The 19,308-nt window shown below is 37.9% G+C and overlaps 1 protein-coding gene across 1 annotated transcript in view; it reads right to left on the reverse strand.

Moving 5' to 3' along the window:
* Positions 1 to 19,308, reverse strand: part of LOC133332887 (nuclear pore complex protein Nup154) — a 73,959-nt gene that overhangs the window by 21,410 nt on the left and 33,241 nt on the right. The window contains exons 12-13 of the mRNA XM_061541255.1: positions 15,134 to 15,279; positions 14,566 to 15,073 (exon numbers count right to left, since the gene is read on the reverse strand). Coding sequence (XP_061397239.1) covers positions 14,566 to 15,073; positions 15,134 to 15,279 — 654 coding nt within the window. The remainder of the gene's footprint in view (positions 1 to 14,565; positions 15,074 to 15,133; positions 15,280 to 19,308) is intronic.

Here is a 19,308-nt window from a genome sequence, read left to right on the forward strand (position 1 = left end):
ATAAAAAATATAGACATCACTATCCACCACAAAAACCATTAAAAGCCAACAAAAAAAAAATTACCTAAAAAACAACAAAAATTTTCCAAATCTCAACGTTGTTATAACGCCTGAAACATATAGAAAAGCCGCACCAAGTACGACTAAATCCTAACCTTTCTTTTTTACTTTTTATTTACAATTATAAATTTAGATGTCAGAGTGCTTCAATGGAATATCCAACAATTCTTCTGTCATAAGTATGCCTAGGAGTTGCTCGTTGCCCAAATAGAGAAGGTGCTCAGATTCAACATATATTTCGCAAAGCAGAAAATGAATCCATTCCGGTTAGTCGAAATCCTAATAAGAAAAACGCCCTAATTTGGAATGACAGTATATTTTCTAAATAGATTGTTCTAAGACAGAAAGGCTAGAAGAAATTCAAGAGACTGCGGGGACTCAGCAGAACGGAATTTCCTACAGTAGAGCATGTGTAATTGTGAAAAAAGAATGCAATATTGCCATTGTCATTTCTAAACTTCCTTAATCGCTTCCTGGATACCTTTGCAGTAGAGTTAAAAACTTGAGAAGACCAAGAATGACATCTGTTTTCTATATTCACAATTCGCTTCTTTCTGGAGCTCATTGGTGTCGTCTTCGACTTTGAAGTCATTGAATCAAAATTTTACAGCATTACCTTTTGCAACGGACTGCTTTCCTGGACTAGTTCATAATATTAAAGTTTCTGAACTTGATCAGGTCCTAAGGACCCTCAAAGGACCTACCTCCTCGTTAGATAAAATATGTTATCCAATGGTAAAAATGACCCGCTAACAATCAAAAAACATCTTTGTAGATTGTACATTATCTCGTTTCTATACACATAACTGGAAGTTCGCAGCTTTATCGCCCATTCCTAAACCTGGCAAAAATCCCTTCTCTCTTTCCCGTTATTTCCAAGATCTTGGAAAAGATATTAGCTACGATGCTCCTGCGAAGTACTTAATACAAACATTCTGGGATTCAGCAAAGAGAGTAAAAAATGTTCGAAATAGAGTAAAAGTTCAGTCTAAGAGTGGACAAATAAATTTGATTTTTGTCTGTGTTGCAGCAAACGTGTTTTGATGCTGATAGCTTGTGTGCTGTGTGGAGATATATCATTTACAAAAACAAAAAAGCGACATTAATTATTTTGTTTATTGAATGTGTTTAAATAAAAGTTTACACATGTGAGGTACAAATAAAACTTAAACGGCATTTACATTGGAATTTTTTGCAGGGTTAACCTACTTTATGAGGATTTATTTGACAAATAGGCAATGGAATTGACAATTGAAACCCACTGGGTTAACTAAATCCGGTACAATGTAAACGTACTATATATGGTTATTTTTTTTTTTTAATTTCGTATTTATAAAAAGAAAAATAGGAATTCAGCTGTATGGTTTATTTATTTCAATCGCCACTATTCCGTATGTCGTCGTCGTTGTCGACGACGTTTCTTTGTCGACATCACTTCGCATCGAAATCGACATCACTTCGACATTGATTTGGTATTCCGTAACACTCATGCGACGATGTCGACTATTTATCGATAATATCAACAAAAGAAAAACACATCTCTAAAATGGTAGTCAGCTGTTTATTTTGTTTCATATTTGGGCTTAAATTGAGTTTACCGACTTATCTCCAATTTTTCTGATGATGACGAAATGACGAAAATACATGACATTCACCCCTTGTGTATATGTTTGTGATTTGTCTCGCAATTTGGTTGTACATAATTCAATACCTATATGATGCCTTTGATGTGTGTGATTTAGATGAATCGTATAGTGTGAATGATCCAAACTCCATCTCCACAGTCTGTGAAGTCTCGAGATTTCTGAGGCAGCTGGCCGTGGAAGTGGATACTGGGCCCGATGAGCTCCCCATTGTAAAGACGGATGAATCCGGGAACCACTAAACGAGTCAAGGCCAAAGAAATTTCTAACAAGAAGATATACTGGAGAGCGCTTAATTACTGCAACCGGTTTATCGGACGAGACAGAAACTCGATAACGAACAAGGAGTTCCATCTAATTAAGAGGAACCTCAAATACATCCGGAAGTTCTCCAGGGACTATTCGAATGACGTTGCGATGGACTTCTTAATTCTACCACTGTAGCCTCTTCAAAAGAGGAGAAGATTGTTAGTGGCTCGAGCACATTTAGGACTTTGGTTTTTTGGACGTCTGAGCCTTCAGTATGCCCAAGGAAAACTGAGCGCTATGAAACTCCTGACACCATCATCCACGAAAACTGATTATAAGGGACTGGCGAAGTCAGTCAACCAAAGGTAGCGAATGCAAAGCAGGTGTTCGTGTCATTTGGCTAAACCTCTGTGGCAATTTCATTTCAGTTATTTCATACAATGTAATATAAAAAAGCCAGCATGGCCAATAACTTATATTAACTTATATAAAAAAATCCGAACAAAGAATAAACTAAATAAATTAAACATACATAACAGTAAAAGAACTCTACAAAATGAAATTTAATGCAAACAACTAAAATAACAGATTCCACTGCACTCTACTTAACTGTTGCTAAGAAAAGTGGAGGGGAAAGGAAGCTTAAGGAATCCTCCATATAAATATACTATACATTCCTCTCGAGCCCAAGAGCAATATTAGAACCACAGACATTAAATTTCATATGTATAAATCTATAACATAAATGCTATCGAACTTAAATATGGCTCCCCAGCCAAGATTAAAAAAAAAAACAAAGTAACACTATGCAACCTGTAATCAGCGATTTCTTCCAAGCCAACTTCATCAAATACGAGACAAATGCCCAAAAAATTCCCTCCTATACGCAAAAGTGGAAGAGGTAAACTTACGAAGGCTCAAAGGGAGCCGATTCCAAGATCTTACGACTCTAACTATCCACATCTCCCAGGCAAATCAATCGTCCCAATGATAAGCGCATGGTGAGATATGCTAGGGCATTGTCCCTGCGAGGAAAAGCCCAGCCGAATGGGATCACTGATCAAACAATAGTCAATCAGCGAGGTAGAACTATGAGCAAGGTCAAAGTGCGTAGGCTTGTAATTGTGGACAATAGAAAGCCCAAGAGACCTACATATGCCCCGCATCAATGTAGATTTCGAACATTTAAATAAGTTACAATTAAAACCACCACAGACAAACACATTTGCATATGAGTCAAAAATACCTTTATGAATGCTATGAAAGGAATCCACATCTCCCTGCGGCAGGTATGCAACGGCAACAAGCAACCTAAATGCACCGAAACTCAGCTCGACGCACAAAGATTCGCATATACCATAATGGTCCGATTTAAAAACCACCTTATATGACAATTTGTCACATACATACAACATAACACCGCCACCTACAAGGCCAATACGGTCACTACGCAGAGCCTTATAGCCAGGAACTCTCAATGACCTCGATGAGACAGCTGAGTTAAGCCAAGACTCAGTCACACCAAAAAAAATCAATTCCACTACCAACAAGTAGATACTTTATCTCATCCAATTTGTTATTGAATCTAGACGGACGAATGCTCTGACAGTTCAAATGGGCATACGTAAGTTTACCACCACCGCAATGAATGTTCTGCCTAAAGAATTGAGCAACGCTAATTACAGGCCCTAGATTCACATCAGAGCACATAAAAATTAAATAAGAGACAGGGGAGCATAATTATTTTAAGTAATTAAGTTCGATTAAACATCGAATACTTATCAAAATAATAATAATAAAAGAATAACAAATTAAATAATAAAGAATATACCAATTCAAAAAAAAATAATTGTTTTCAGAAAAATAATATTAAAATTAAGAAAAATGAAATCAACAATAATAAATATACATCACATGGCTATGTAACAGGAAACTGCACCGCCCCACATTCATTATCCAATACATTCCGCATCTGCGTATCTCGGGATCGATTGACAAAATTAAAAAGTTCCTGCTGCTCGAACCTAGTTTTCGTTCCATCAGGAAGAAGAACTTCAACCAAGGGCTGGTCACCGTTAAGCAGCTTAAATTTTCTAATATGCTTCCTTTTAAGCAAATCTCTACAGGCATAGATATATTTGGAGGTCGACTTAATTAAGTGATCATTTATAAACACTCGAGACTCCACAATGCAATTCTCAATTACTTCCTTCAGAAGAATACGACCCTTTTCAGAGTAATTACGATTCAGTGAATCTCTATCCTGTACAGAGTTAAATTTCACCAACACCGCTCTATCGTCAGATATGTAACAACAGTGTTGCAAATCTCTAGGCACCAGTTGCATCCCACAAACCTTAGCAATATTTACAGTTAGCGCTCTAAGGTCTTTTATATTGTCCGGCAGTCCTCTAATAATGACATTCGACCGACTCAGTCTGCGCTGGGGCATAGCATTATATAATTCCAATTCATGGACTCTATCTATTAACTTCTTTTCCACACTAATAGCATTGTTTTTCATTTCACTGACAGTTAACTTCAGATCACAAACGGACTGCTACAGCTCAGTGATATTGCTCTTCACCGCAGAAAATTCAGCACTGTACAATTCAAAAAGAGCATCTGTTTGGGATTTAAACTCCTGCATACACTGCGCCATGTAAGCATCCATCTTTAGCTTCATGGTAGATAACATATCATTCTGCAAACTACGTAAGGCATATATAATGCACGTATATCTAAGAGCCTTATTAACTCGAGCTTCAGTTTCAGATACACCCACACAATCCAAGTGGAAATAATTTGCACAGCCGGTGCATCCAATTTTGTATTTAGATTTTGCAATATGTTCATTGCAGACATTGCAAATACACTGCGACGTCATCTTCAGCAAAATAAACGCCAAACAAAAAAAAAAAAAAAAACTGCAGCAACACGGAAAACCCAGCCAGAAAACCTTTCAAGGATCACCAAGAATATATATAGCCAGGAACAACCAAATAGAACTCAAATTTCAAAACTTAAATTATTTTTCTTAAGAGCGCAAAAATTTATAGATTATCCATGTAGGGATCACAAACTCGATTGTCCAATTGGCACTCCGGGAGCCAAATCTCGAACACAGCCCACGGCTGTGAAGTGAATGAGGCCCTCGGACGAGCAACAACCTGCTACTAAGAGACCCACAGTAGCAATTATGGATCGAGCTGACCCTGACGGGATTATCTGTGATGATAAATAGTTGCTGGTCGGCAGTTATGTGAAAGACATCTTCCTAACCGATGAAGTTGATCGACGGAACCTACGGTTTGGCCTGATCACCTTGTACAAAGGGGCCAACGTTGTTAACTGCCGTACTAAGGAGAATGCTTATGAACATACACTGCTGGTTCAAATTAATACTATACAGCGTACTTGGTAGAAATCCTGACAATCAATCTACCGATTGAGGACCTGTACAACCTCCAATTAGCTACTTAATTGGCAAAATCCTTATGAGCTACTGCACTGCTTTTAAAATTAGTCTAACTCTCAATCAATCTGTTGATCAATTTGATCTTTCGTTTGTTCCTGAGGGTGTTTATGATGGTTTTTCGTTTCGTAATGTTGATTTTCAGTAAAACTAAGTCTAAAGCTGTTGGGTATGATGGTTTTAAGTTCAAGTTTTTGAAACTTGTATTTTTCTTAGTAGGACGTCATTTGTTAATTTTTGTTAATACGATAACAAGAGTGTATGTTTCTCCTGGGGTTTGGGAGCAAAAATTGTGCATATTCGTAAAAGTGATGATGTGAGAGATTTTCGGCCGATATCGATAATGACAATACTCTAACATGGTTGAGCATGTTTTGAAAGACCGAATTCATAGGTATGGTATCCATAGATATCCATTGATCACATCTGAAGAGTCAGGCTCCCCTATATACTTTGCTTATTATGCTGTTGAAAGGTCTAAATATATAACTGAGACCCGGAAGCTTTATAATCTTTACTTAAACAAATTGTAAAATAAATCTTTTCATGATATTGTCAATATAAAAACGTCCAATATCAACGTCCATCATTCTGAAATTCAATAATAATTTCAGAACACATTGCAAAATTTTTGCCACATCTTATTTAAATTCAACTTGTCTAAATAAAAACTCATGTAGTTAGAAATTATGTGCGATAGATTAAATATCTATCGATATATTAGAATATGGATCTGTTGTATGGGATACTCAATATATTTTGCTACTAGAATATGCCCGCTACTTCGTTAGCGAATGTGAGAATTATTTAAGCATGTCTAAATATTTTATTTTGACAGAGAACTGCATATTTCAGAAGAGCTTATCAACATACAGACCAATTGTGACATAATTAAAATTTTAGTACCATTTAGTCCATATCTGAACACTACACACCAATTCAAGCTCTATACAAATCAAGCTCTATACTAAATTTGGTGTCATTTATTACCTTGTAGTACTTATGTTCAAACTAATTCCAAATTTCATGACTCGAGCTCTATAGTTCACCCAAATTGTATGCGTTTTCAAAACTTCCTATACAGGCCAATTATACATCTTAATAATGATCCTAACTCCAAATTAATTTTATAAATCGTGCATTTTAAAACGCAATGGCTTCAGTTTTCAATTTTCCATTCGAAAAGCTACGTGGACGTGAAAATTTCGATGTTTGGAGACGACATGCGAAATCTTGTTTGGTGATTAAAAAATGCTGGAATGTTGTCGAAAAAGGGATAAATGGGGACGAGGATCGTGAAATTAATGAACTTGCTTTGGAGGAGATAACGCTAATGATCGAACCCAACAATTTCGCTCATATTGCAAAAGCTAAAACGGCAAAGGAAGCTTGGGATTCGATAGTAAGCGCATACGAGGATACTGGGTTGACCAGAAAGGTGGAACTGTTGAAACAGTTAGTGCAACTTAAGCTTGGTGATTTTTCATCAATGGAAGAATATGTAAATGCAATGATTTTAAAATCTATCAAGGTCAACAATGCTGGTTTGGTAATTAATGACGAAGTAACCGCTTCTCTAATGCTGGCAGGATTGCCGGAAGAATTTCAATCATTGGTGATGGCAATTGAAAATTCAAAGACCAAATTGACTGTTGACTCGGTAAAGAATCTATTGTTGCAAGACGCTAAATTTGATAACAATAAGAAAGAAAAAGCATTAGTGTCAAACAAAAAATTCAAAAATTGGAAATTGAAGTGTCATTCGTGTAATGAAATTGGTCATTTTAGTAAAAATTGTCCAAAGAAAAACAAGAACAATCCTAAGAAACCAACAAAGAATAATGATGAAGTTTTGTATGCAGCTTTGATATCTGAAACAGACAAAGTGAATGAATGGTTTATCGATTCGGGAGCGACGTCTCATATGACTAATAATAGAGATTTGTTATTTAATGAAACTAAGGTTTGTAACAAAGAAATTGTGGTCGCCAATAATAACAAATTGAAAGTTTCGAGTTCGGGAGATATACAGATGTCCTTGAATAAGGGTGAAGATTCGTGCAATGCAGTTATTAAAAATGTGGAGTATGTTCCAGATCTCTGTGCGAATTTGCTTTCGGTTGCTCAGTTAACCCAGAATGGCAAGAAGGTTATATTCGAGAAAGACATTTGTCAGATTTTGAACAAGGATGATAATTTAATTGGGGAGGCTGTAATTAACACTAGAACGCCGAAGGCGGTCATTTTGACCGCTTTCCAATTTCAAATACAAACGCAACTGTGCATTTAATGACACTTTTATTTTAATTTTGGTGAATTTTTTATAATAAACGTGATTCTATGAGGTACAAAAAGTCACCATATTTAAAAAAAAAATGTCATTAAATGCACAGTTGCTTTTGTACTTGAAATTGGAAAGCGGTCAAAAGACCGCCTTCGGCGTTCTAGTGTTAATAATGGATTGTACCATCTGAAGTGCGATGTGAATACCACGAAAGAAAAATCTCTCATTGTGAACCAAACTTCAAATTTATGGCATCGTCGGCTAGGCCATATTTGTAGTGAAAACCTCCGAAATGTGAAGTCGTCTTGTTATGGTATAAATTGCGAAGTAACTTCAGATCAATGTGTTACCTGTGTTGAAGGAAAACAGACTCGAAAATCGTTCAAAGACGTTGGTGAACGAGCTACAGGCTTACTTGAAGTAGTGCATTCCGATTTACTTGGTCCATTTAGGCAAAAATCATTTTCTGGGAACTGTCATTTATTGACTATTGTTGATGATTTTTCTAGAAAAATTTTTGTTTACCCAATAAAACGAAAATCGGAGGCTTTCGAGAGGTTTGTTGAATTCAAGAACGCTGTGGAAAATGAATGTTCGAGAAAAATAAAAATATTACGCACTGATAATGGAAAGAATATGTGAACAACCGATTTGCGACATATTTAAAAGAACACGGAATAAAACACCAGAAAACTTGTCCGTACACTCCAGAACAGAATGGAGAATGTTGTAGAAAGGACGCGTTGTATGCTATTCGAGAGCAAATTAAGGGAACAATTTTGGGCAGAAGCAGCTATGACTTCTGCGTATCTTATAAACCGTGTTCCATGCTGAGGTAACTCACGTGCCCCAGAAGAAATTTGGTCAAACAAAAAACCAAATTTAAAACGCCTAAGAGTATTTGGTTGTAAAGCTATGGTTCATGTACCAAAACAGAAGCGGTAAAAATTAATGAAAAAGTCCATTGAATGCATCTTAGTTGGATATAGCTCAGAGTCTAAAGCTTATCGTATATTTAATCCCACAAAAAATGAAATTATCACTAACAGATATGTTGTTTTCTTCGAATCTGAATTTTATGGTAAAATGTCTGATCAACATAACAATCTATATTTTCCCGAAATAGAGAAAGTGGTGAATTATGAAGATGACAATTCCGGGGGAAGTACTGTAGTTGAATTGTCAAATGATAGAGAACCAACAATCGATTTGGAATCGGATAATGATTTGGAACCCAATGATAATAACTCAAGAAGTAGTGACGATGATTTTATGGACGCGATTACACCTGATGTTCATAATGCGGAATCTTCAGAAAATATAAATGAAAATCTTAATGTACGACGTTCAGAGAGGTTAACTAACAGGCCTAAACGATCCTTTGTATTTAGTGAGATGGAATTTGTGTCTGATGATCCGACTAATATAGTCGAAGCAATTTCATCACCACATGCAGAGGAATGGAAGCTAGCGATGACGAAAGAATATGATTCGTTGATTGCAAATGAAACATGGATTTTAACAGAGTTACCATCAAATAAAAAAGCAATTCCTGCAAAATGGTGTTTCAAAACTTGGTGCTAACAATGAGATTTTGCGGCGAAAAGCAAGACTTGTGGCAAAAGGTTATAATCAAAAGGAATTGACTATAATGAAACTTTTGCTCCTGTAGTCAGGTACGAATCAATCAGATTTGTAATTGCTTTAGCTGCAAAGTACAAACTGAAAATCCATAAAATGGATGCAGTTATTGCTTTCTTAAACGGTAATCTAGAGGAAGAAATATATATGGAACAGCCCGAAGGTATGAATGATGGAACTGGTAGAGTTTGCAAAAGTCTTCAAAAGTCCATATATGGATTAAAACAATCAAGCCGTGTATGGAATGATACTATTAACAACGTTTTGTTGAAGATGGGGCTTACTCGATCCGAAACCGATCAATGCATTTACTACAGAATTCAGAAGGATGAAATAACATACATCGCAATTTACGTAGATGATGTTTTGATTTTGTCAAATAAATCCAGTCATATTGAACGTATTAAGGAATCTCTGAAGAAAAATTTCAAAATGCAAGACCTGGGTGAAGCTTCTTCAATGTTGGGAATTCGGATTTCTCAAAAGGACAACTATATCAAAATTGACCAGACCCAGTACATTCAAAATGTTCTTAAGCGTTTCAGATGGTCGACTGTAACCCAATAAAAACTCCAGTTGATTGTAGTACAAAAATGTCAAAGGAACTTTGTCCTAAAACAAGGGAGGATGAAATATACATGTCTAAAGTTCCTTACATGCTTATTATTTGCTGCAAATGTAACTCGCCCTGACATCTGTTACATCGTTAACGTGCTGAGTAGATATTGCGAAAATCCTGGAAAAAGTCATTGGGAAGCATGTAAAAGAGTGATGCGTTACTTAAAAGGAACCATGAATAAAGGTATAGTTTATGCACAAGATGGAGAAGAAATAACTGGATATTGTGACGCTGATTGGGGTAGTGACGTGGATGAAAGACGTTCAACTACTGGATATGTGTTTACTTTCCAGTCAGGTGCTGTGTCATGGGCTACTAAAAGGCAGAAAACTGTTGCTTTGTCTTCAACGGAAGCGGAATTTATGTCTATTGTTGCGGCCATTCAAGAAGGTATTCGGCTAAAACGTTTGGAGAAAGAACTCAGTGTTAAACCTTCAAAAACTATAGTTTTGCACCGTGATAATAAGGGAGCTATTCACGTTGCTCAAAATAATGCCTATTCGTCTAGAACGAATCACATCGATATCAGAGTCAAATTTATACAAGAACGTTTGCTTGATGGTACTATTAACTTGCAATACATATCTAGAAATGAAATGGCTGCTGACATGTTTACAAAGGGCGTTACTTTCAACAAATTATTAGTTTTTACGAAAGTGTTTGGCTTACAATAACAATTTATCATATATTTAAAACTATGTTACTATAAGTAGATATATTACATGTTCAGGGGAAGTTTTGAAATAAACTTGTAATATTTATACCTGTTATATACAAATGTTAAATTGATATAGTAGGCTTAGAGATACAAACTGAATTGTCATAACGATAGATACATATTGAATAAAATTTTTCCTGACTTCATCCTAAACATTCAAAACGATTAGTTGAATTTATTCTACCACTTCCACATTTACATCAGTCTCGAATTCTACAAGGTCAGATATCAATGAATCCCCCCAAGTGTTGACGACCCAAGCAATCCCCCCTGGACCTCTCTTTAGCCAATTGTCCTTCTCTCGACGACGTTAATGCAAGCCTGGAGAGGCAGTCGGATCTTCTCCTCAATATTCTAGAGAAAACCGGCTCCTCCGCCTTAGTCAGGAGAGCATCCCGAATCAGCTCTGGGATGACTCGCCCTTGTCGGACGAGGATGACATCATGGAAACTACGGTGATTAGAACTACGGTGATAAACACAGTAGCAACCATGGTGTCTCCTCTGAAGCAAGGAGGGTCCTCCCAGTTGCTGACTAGGGAAGTAAACCCTGGCAAGGTTGAGGATCTCGACTCAATCTCCACGGCCTCCAGTGATGTCGCGAGACTACTCAGGCAGTTGGCTGTCGAAACAGATGCTGGCACCGATGAGACTCGTTAAGATGGATGACTCATCAGTACAATTATCTGCTAGACAAGCCGACGCTAAGGAGATCGCTGCCAAGAAATGTGTCGGAGAGCAGTAAATTACTGTAAACGATACATTGGGCGGGACAGGGTCTCCATCACGGGGAAGGAGTTCCTGTTAATCAAGAGGAACTTCAAACTCATTAGGAAGTTCTCTAGGAACTATCCTGATGATATTAAGAGGGACTTTTTGATTCATATGATCCCACGACCCAGTACTAGGACCACAGCGGTAGTCCCTTCTAAGAAGAGAAAGAGAGCCCATAAAAAGGCCTCCAAGAAGACCGATAAGGCACAACCGCCCTCTGTCAATCCACCTTCTGCCTAATTGCCAAAGCTGATAGCCAAGGCGGTGACAATTGGGCAGTCGATAGTGGACAAGCAGAAGGTAGCGAACGTGAAGCAGGTGCCTGCGTCTGCTGGGCATACCTCTGTAGTAGCTGCTACCCCGGGTGCCAAATCTCGGCCACAGCCCACGGCTGTCAAGAGAATGAGGTCCTCGGAGGACCAACAACCTGCTGCAAAGAGGGCCACGCAGTCGTCGGCCGTACAGAGCTCTGCTTCTTTTGCTTCGGTGGTAGCGTCGAAGGAGAAACCTGCCAAGAGCATTGTGGGGTGGAAACCAAACACGCTGTCTCGAAACAGGTAGCCCAGACACCCACAACGGAGCAAAGCGACTCTGCTGATCCGAAAGAGGTTCCGGAAGATCTGCGGGTAGCGATCATCGACCGAGCTGACCCCGACGGGTTTATCAGTGAGGATAGATGGGAGCTGGTCGACAGCTATCTGAAGGACCTCTTCCTATCCGACGAGGTTGATCGAGAGAGCCTGCGGTTTGGCCTGACCTCCTCTCACAAAGGGGTAAAGGTTGTTGATTGTCGCACTAAAAAGACTTCAGATTTTCTTAAGAGGACAATCAACAGCCTGGACCCCCTTTGGGAGGGTGGTCGTCTGGCAGCTGTAGCGGTCCGAGAGATACCGAGCGGTATGGTAACCTCGGTGTTTATCCCAAAACCTTTCAAGGGGCTGGAGAAGACACTGAGGTTATTGGAGAAGCAGAACGACGGCCTTCAGACGAGGAGATGGAGAATCCTCGTTTGAAAGGAACGGCGGTGTAGTCGCGAAGTTCGCTACTAATTCTGCGGGAGAGGAGTACTTGAGGAAGAACAAGGGTGAGCTTGTTTATGGAATGGAGAAACTTTGTTTCCGCCTCCCAACTCCAAAACAATAAGCAGGCAGCAGCAAGCACTTAACGTGATTCAGATCAATCTGCATAACTGTAGAGCAGCGGAATTATACACTGGCTGTATACGACGATTGTCTTACCCATACTTACTTATGGCTGCCTTGTCTGGTGGCAGGGGGTGAATAAAAAGAATCTGCTGACAAAACTGAACTTAGTACAGCGATCGGCTTCAATTCTGATCACCGGAGCATTAAGAAGTACACCACAGGCAGCCTTGAATGCAATCTTGAATCTCCAACCATTGGATATTCTGATCAAATTCCAGGCGGCCAGGTGTGCCCTGAGACTCCGGGAAACAGATGCCTTGAAATCGCTGAACTATGATCATGCCACCATCCTAAACATAACGCCAGGTTATGACCTTTTTAGGGGGGATAGTCATATCAGTGATTATATTCCCCCCATAGGGACTTTAATGACATAAAAGTTGAATTTCCTAGTAGGGAATTCTGGACTAGTGGCTCCCTACCTCTGCCAGGTCTGTCAATCTTCACAGACGGGTCCAAGATGGAGGAAGGTACGGGCGCAGGCGTCTACTGTAGGGAATTAGGTATACAGAACTCATATAAACTCAACAATGACTGTAGCGTTTTTCAAGCAGAGATTCTCGCAATCACGAAAGCGGCCGAGATAGTAAAAGCACTTAATGCTGACATTACGGGACCGGTGACTGTTTATGTAGATAGTCAGGCGGCCCTGAAAGCGTGAAGTCGCAAACTATAAACTCGAAAGCAGTTCATGATTGTAAGACCGCTCTGAATGATATACGACAGATAGTTGGGCTATGCAGGGTTCCAGGACATAACGATAAGTGGGACTCCAGTGGAGAGGATTACTGGAATTGGAAACAATTGAGCACATCCTCTGTAAATGTCCATCGCTGATCAGCAGAAGACATAAACAGTTTAGATGTTATGAAATTGATAATCTAGTCTTCTTCTCCAAAATAGACCCTAACCAAATTCTAGGCTTTGTCAAAAAATTGACTTGGCTAAAAAAATCTCTCTTCCGCCCCCTTTTTTCTCACTATTCTTCTCTTTACTCTCCCACTATCTTTTTTTCTTTTCTTTATAGGTACACCTATACATAAAGGATGATCACAATGGACATAGTTTCCGAGTGGACGGTTGTTACAACAACCGTACATCCCTAACCTAACCTATGTTTTATGTGAAGTAGTAATCTTATGTCCAAATTTCATTTATCTATCGACCCACTCAAATCTAAATTATACCAAACATAGTACCAATTAGAGTATTCCGTAAACATAGGTACAAATTTCCAAAACTACCTACATATCGCTATCCAACGGTAATGTTAATTTCAAATTTCAGGATTCCAGCTTTGTCCGTTTTTCCAAATTCAAATAGTACCACATTTAGTACAGTTTTGTACATTTCGTATACATCAGTACACGCTTTCAAAACCACCTCCTTATATCGACCCTACTTCTCAACTTTGATTCGCATTCCAATTTTCAATGTTTCACATACTTCCTAATTTCATCTATTAGAATAAATGTTCCTTTTCGATCTAGTAGACATTATCAACTATTATATGTAGATTTTCATCGCACAAATTATTCTATGGGAGATCCACTTAGATGTGTATTTTTTGCATGCATGTAGAACTTAGAAAAATGAATATAATTGTACTTTTAAGAATTTTGAAGTAGATTCCGTAACTGGTTTTCTATTTCCTTTTCATATTCCATCATGATGAAGATCATGGTCTGTCCGCAGGGATGGGAAAGTGTGGGACCATTCGATAAAAATACATTCACTACATTCACTGCGCATTCTCTTTGTTTTTTTTTTTTTTTTTTAATTGGTAAGTTTTTTTCTATAGAAGTTAAGTAAGTCTTATTTAACGTTTAGCATTTTACTAATTGTTATGAAAAAAAAACATATCACATTTTAAAGACTTACTAAATATAAAACATTACCTTGTCTTCTAACTCTTTCAGAAGAACACCATTCGTTATTGAATATCCAACGCCGTCATTTCGCATGCACATCACTGCTCTGGCCAAATACTCAATTCTCTGCTGTAGGGGAATTCCATCACTAACCGTTGATGCTAGATTATCTAAAATGCGAGCTGCTTGTGCATGATATCCATTCTTTTCATAATATTTCCAAAGAAGATCAATTAAGTTTATATTGTCAGCATTTCGAACAACATTACGTCGCAAAAATTCTCCTAATGACTGTTCTGTCAAAGATAATAATTCAGATAGCATATCATGGACCAATAACCATTCATAGACGCAGACATGTAAAAGGGGATCGTTTACTTGTACTGCCATACCAACAATCTCCATAACATGTGAATTTGAGTTTCCACTTGCATTTCCACAAGGATTATATAATATATCATGGTTGGCGTTATTGTTACAAACTGATTGAAAAACGTGATCAAGCATAAGTCGCACTTCTTTGTAGCAATTCATACTGAAATGAGTTACAAACAAATAAAGGTACTGATATCTATTATGAAGAGATAAGACTTACCGAGCTGCATATGAAGCATATCCTTCTCTGTCATCCTCAGGTTCTCCATTTGAGTAAAAATGTATTCCATATTCTTCGGGATCCATTTTAGCCGCACATGTCGAAGTAAGTTCTATAACACCTTCATAAAATCCACTAAGCGTAAACTGAAATGTTAAAACATTTTTTATATACATGTATAGTTACCACCTTATAACATTTATTTCCTATTGGCCAGTTTTGAAAACGGTATATTAGTACATTCGATTGTTTTAGCACATATTGTAATTTATCACATTCCTTTGTGTGTGTGTGCTGAGGATCAAATCAAAAAAGAGTATAAAGAAAATCATTTGGTTGCTGTGGAGCAACTTGAAAGGAGTTGATCAACATTGTCCTAGGAGGAAGCTGAAGGTAATTGGTGATTCGTTGTTTTTTTTTTTTTTTTTTTTTGGGACAGTGGCCAAGCTAATGGTGAGGTTATGGACGCCATTGCGGCCATGCCTCACACAGATAGTCGAAGTGGTGATAGACTAACGGAAAAAGAGGGTGTACTTACAAGGCTTTTATGGACACTGAAACTATTAAAGTGCGGTTCTATGGAGATTATCATACGTCATGAGTGCTTTTAGTTACACAGTGCTTGTGGTGGATACCTTTTACCCTGCAGTCGGGCAGTGCTAAAAGTGTGGAAGATTGGGACACACTCAGATGGGATGTCGTTCCAGGGAAACATGTCTGAAATGTGGTGTGGATGGATGTGATAGGAGGAAATAGAACTTAACATGATAAAAGATGCCTAAAAAAGAAGTCAGAACAGATTTGAAATTTTGTGGGATGATAATAATTTTCCACCTCTCTCTGCAGGTGTGAGGAAAGGTGCTGGTGAGAAGCAGATGGGGAAAAGCAAAATAGATGACGATGTGAATGCGATTCTAACTCCGATACTTAAAGAAAGACAACAGAACTGAAAAAATCACATTACAATTATTAAAATTTATGCAGGATATCTTCAAAAAAGAAGATAACCATGTGGCGTTAGAGGCAATGTCTCATTTCCAGGAAATAATTCAAAATTGTGGAGTTCCTGTGAATGGGGAAGGCGATAAGCAAAACATAAATCAAAATGGTGAAGAATCTCAAGGCATTTCAGTTTAATTTTCAATCTTTGAAACATAATAAAAACTATGTACAATTCTTTACTAACAAAAAAAATTTTGATATATAATCTTATCAGAAATCTTTGATGAGGACAGAAGACAAAACAATAAATTGATTAGCTTCATCTTAGTAAAAAATTTAGACCTGATGTACTACGGAGGAGTAGCTATCGCTCTAAGAAAATAATTAAATTCGCCAAAATTATATACGAAACGGAATATGATTTTTTAGTGAAGACACAAAATCTTCTTTAATTTAGAATTGTATAAAAATACTACTTTTTATTTACCCCTGTTTTGGTCCTTAATTCTTCGTTAAAATGTATGCGCTACGGTTTATTGCAACCTTGGTTTAGCGCCTTTGACATTTTAACGAGTAATTAATTGTCACTTGTTTTGCCGCCTCCTTCTAGCATCAAGGAGTTCCATACTGTCATTCGGACAGACAACACGCATATCGTTGCGAGCACATATCGTTGTGCATAGTAAGGTAATTTCGTTACCAACAACCAAACAATCAATAAACCATTGAATATTATTACATTGAAAACTATTGTGTTTTTATTCCTTCTACCCTACGGTCCACTGCTCCACGCATTCGGCGTACTAGCTCCCATCGGCCGAACCCCTCTGAGCTAAAAATTTTGTCAATTCAAGCCAGATTAAACTATCGAATTGATATCCTACTGGATTTTGAAACATTCATCCCAACATATTATACAGTCCACAATTGTCAAAGGTACGTATAGTGCAGTGTTTGTGAGCCCGCGACCATAACAAAACACTCGGTTTTGTTCAAAGATCGTTTTGCAACGTCACTTATCCCCTTTTGTTGTTTTCCCGCCAATCGTGGCTTCTAATTTGGATGCTTGCATTCGGCAGCATTAGAATCAAAACAAAAATCAAAAATACCATAATCGCAAAAATCGTTGACATTCTTTGTTTGTTCGGTTTCTTAAAACAACAAAACATATAATAGTTTGTTTCCTTGATTCTCTCTTCAAGCATTGTTGTTGTTAAAAAGTTAAATTTTCTCCTTCAGCTTTTCTACATAAAGCAAAAAACTGCAATATTATTTCGTATGTTTGTCTTCAATAATATTGCTTATTGTTTTTGTTACATTTATTCTCATTTTTTCGTTGTAACAAGAGTCAAATTTCTCGTCTGTTTACTTTGTCGTAAACAAATACTACACTGTGTCATAATGTTCGGCGAACATTGACTATGCCCTGCGTAAAGCGCTGAAATTGCGGCACAGGATAAATGCAATAAATGTGTAATTTTTAGGGACAGCCTTACGGCCTGTAAGGCTTTTGCCCCGATAATTCTGACAAATTCCTGGTTGCGGAGTGTCATAACATCCTGGAAGGATCAAGCATAGAGAACTGTCAACTAGTTTGAATGCCTGACCACAAGAGCATTAGCCTAAATGAAGAGGCCGACTGGCTAGCTAAACTTGCTGTTGAGGCAGGGCCACCTATGGAGGTGGGGCTTTCGCCCAATGAGTCGTTAAAATGCATTGAGGACAAAGTCTATGCAGACTGGAAAGAAAGCTATAATAATATTAGTTTATCTAAAGGACGTTTTTTCTACGAAGCTACAAATGGAATTTTGGGAATACCATGGATTCAGAAGGTTAATTTTAACCCTTCTGAAATTAACAACGTATTCTTACATAGAATAGGAGCATCTGAGTCTGAATTATGCGTTGTATGTGAACAACCGGAAAATGCACAGCACAGTATTTTTGAGTGCTGTAAGTTTATTAATATAGGGAATAATTACCCTTTTCTTTTTTTCCAACACCAAAACTTAGCAACCCTCCTCCAATCTAATGATATTAACCCTTTCCGCTGTATCATAGGGTTTGCCAAGGAGGCAAAGCTTAACCTTTGATCCTAACTAACTACCCAACCACGTACTGTGATAGTAACGCTGTGATAAATAAGTATTCACCTGATTTGCACTGCATTAATTGATTTTTTACGATCCCCATACACGTTTTTGGCCCAACTTCTGTTTTCTTCCACAGATCTCGATCCTACAGCTCAAACAGGTTTACGTGAGTCGCGTTTTTGTAATTGTTTTTAGTTTTTTGCATGTCAAAATGATGGTAGGTTCGGGCACTTTTTTCAAACGAATTGGCTGTAATTTTATATTTGGAAGTACACCACAGGCAGCCTTGAATGCAATCTTGAATCTCCAACCATTGGATATTCTGATCAAATTCCAGGCGCCCAGGTGTGCCCTGAGACTCCGGGAAACAGATGCCTTGAAATCGCTGAACTATGATCATGCCAGCATCCTAAACATAACGCCAGGTTATGACCTTTTTAGGGGGGATAGTCATATCAGTGATTATATTCCCCCCATAGGGACTTTAATGACATCAAAGTTGAATTTCCTAGTAGGGAATCCTGGACTAGTGGCTCCCTACCTCTGCCAGGTCTGTCAATCTTAACAGACGGGTCCAAGATGGACGAAGGCACTGGCGTAGGCGTTTACTGTAGGGAATTAGGTATACAGAACTCATATAAACTCAACAATGACTGTAGCGTTTTTCAAGCAGAGATTCTCGCAATCACGAAAGCGGCCGAGATAGTAAAAGCACTTAATGCCGACATTACGGGACCGGTGACTATTTATGTAGATAGTCAGGCGGTCCTGAAAGCGGTGAAGGCGCATACTATAAACTTTTTATATTTCCAGTTTTCTTAATTCAGACTTTTTATTGATTATATAATTCACTTGTTACAACTAAAGAGAATTAAGTAATGACTTACAAAAATGACAATAGAAATGTCAAAACAAAAGAATATTTATAGGGTTGCCAAAGATTAAAAACTAAGAATTGTAATACTGATTATAATTAGGATTGCATATGCAACATTTCTTCACCACCTTAGGGGGAGAATAACACGCGAGGCTTTCTCTGTCTGGTTGAACGTCTGGGAACTATTACTGGAGTGGGTATTCGGCGGCCGGTAGGAGTACTATTTTCGACTTCGGATATTTCCTGATCTACTTCGATTAATT

Source organism: Musca vetustissima, unplaced genomic scaffold, assembly GCF_032173495.1.
Source record: "Musca vetustissima isolate MV318-11 ecotype Yass unplaced genomic scaffold, APGP_CSIRO_Mvet_v1 utg6462, whole genome shotgun sequence".
Classification (NCBI taxonomy): domain Eukaryota; kingdom Metazoa; phylum Arthropoda; class Insecta; order Diptera; family Muscidae; genus Musca; species Musca vetustissima.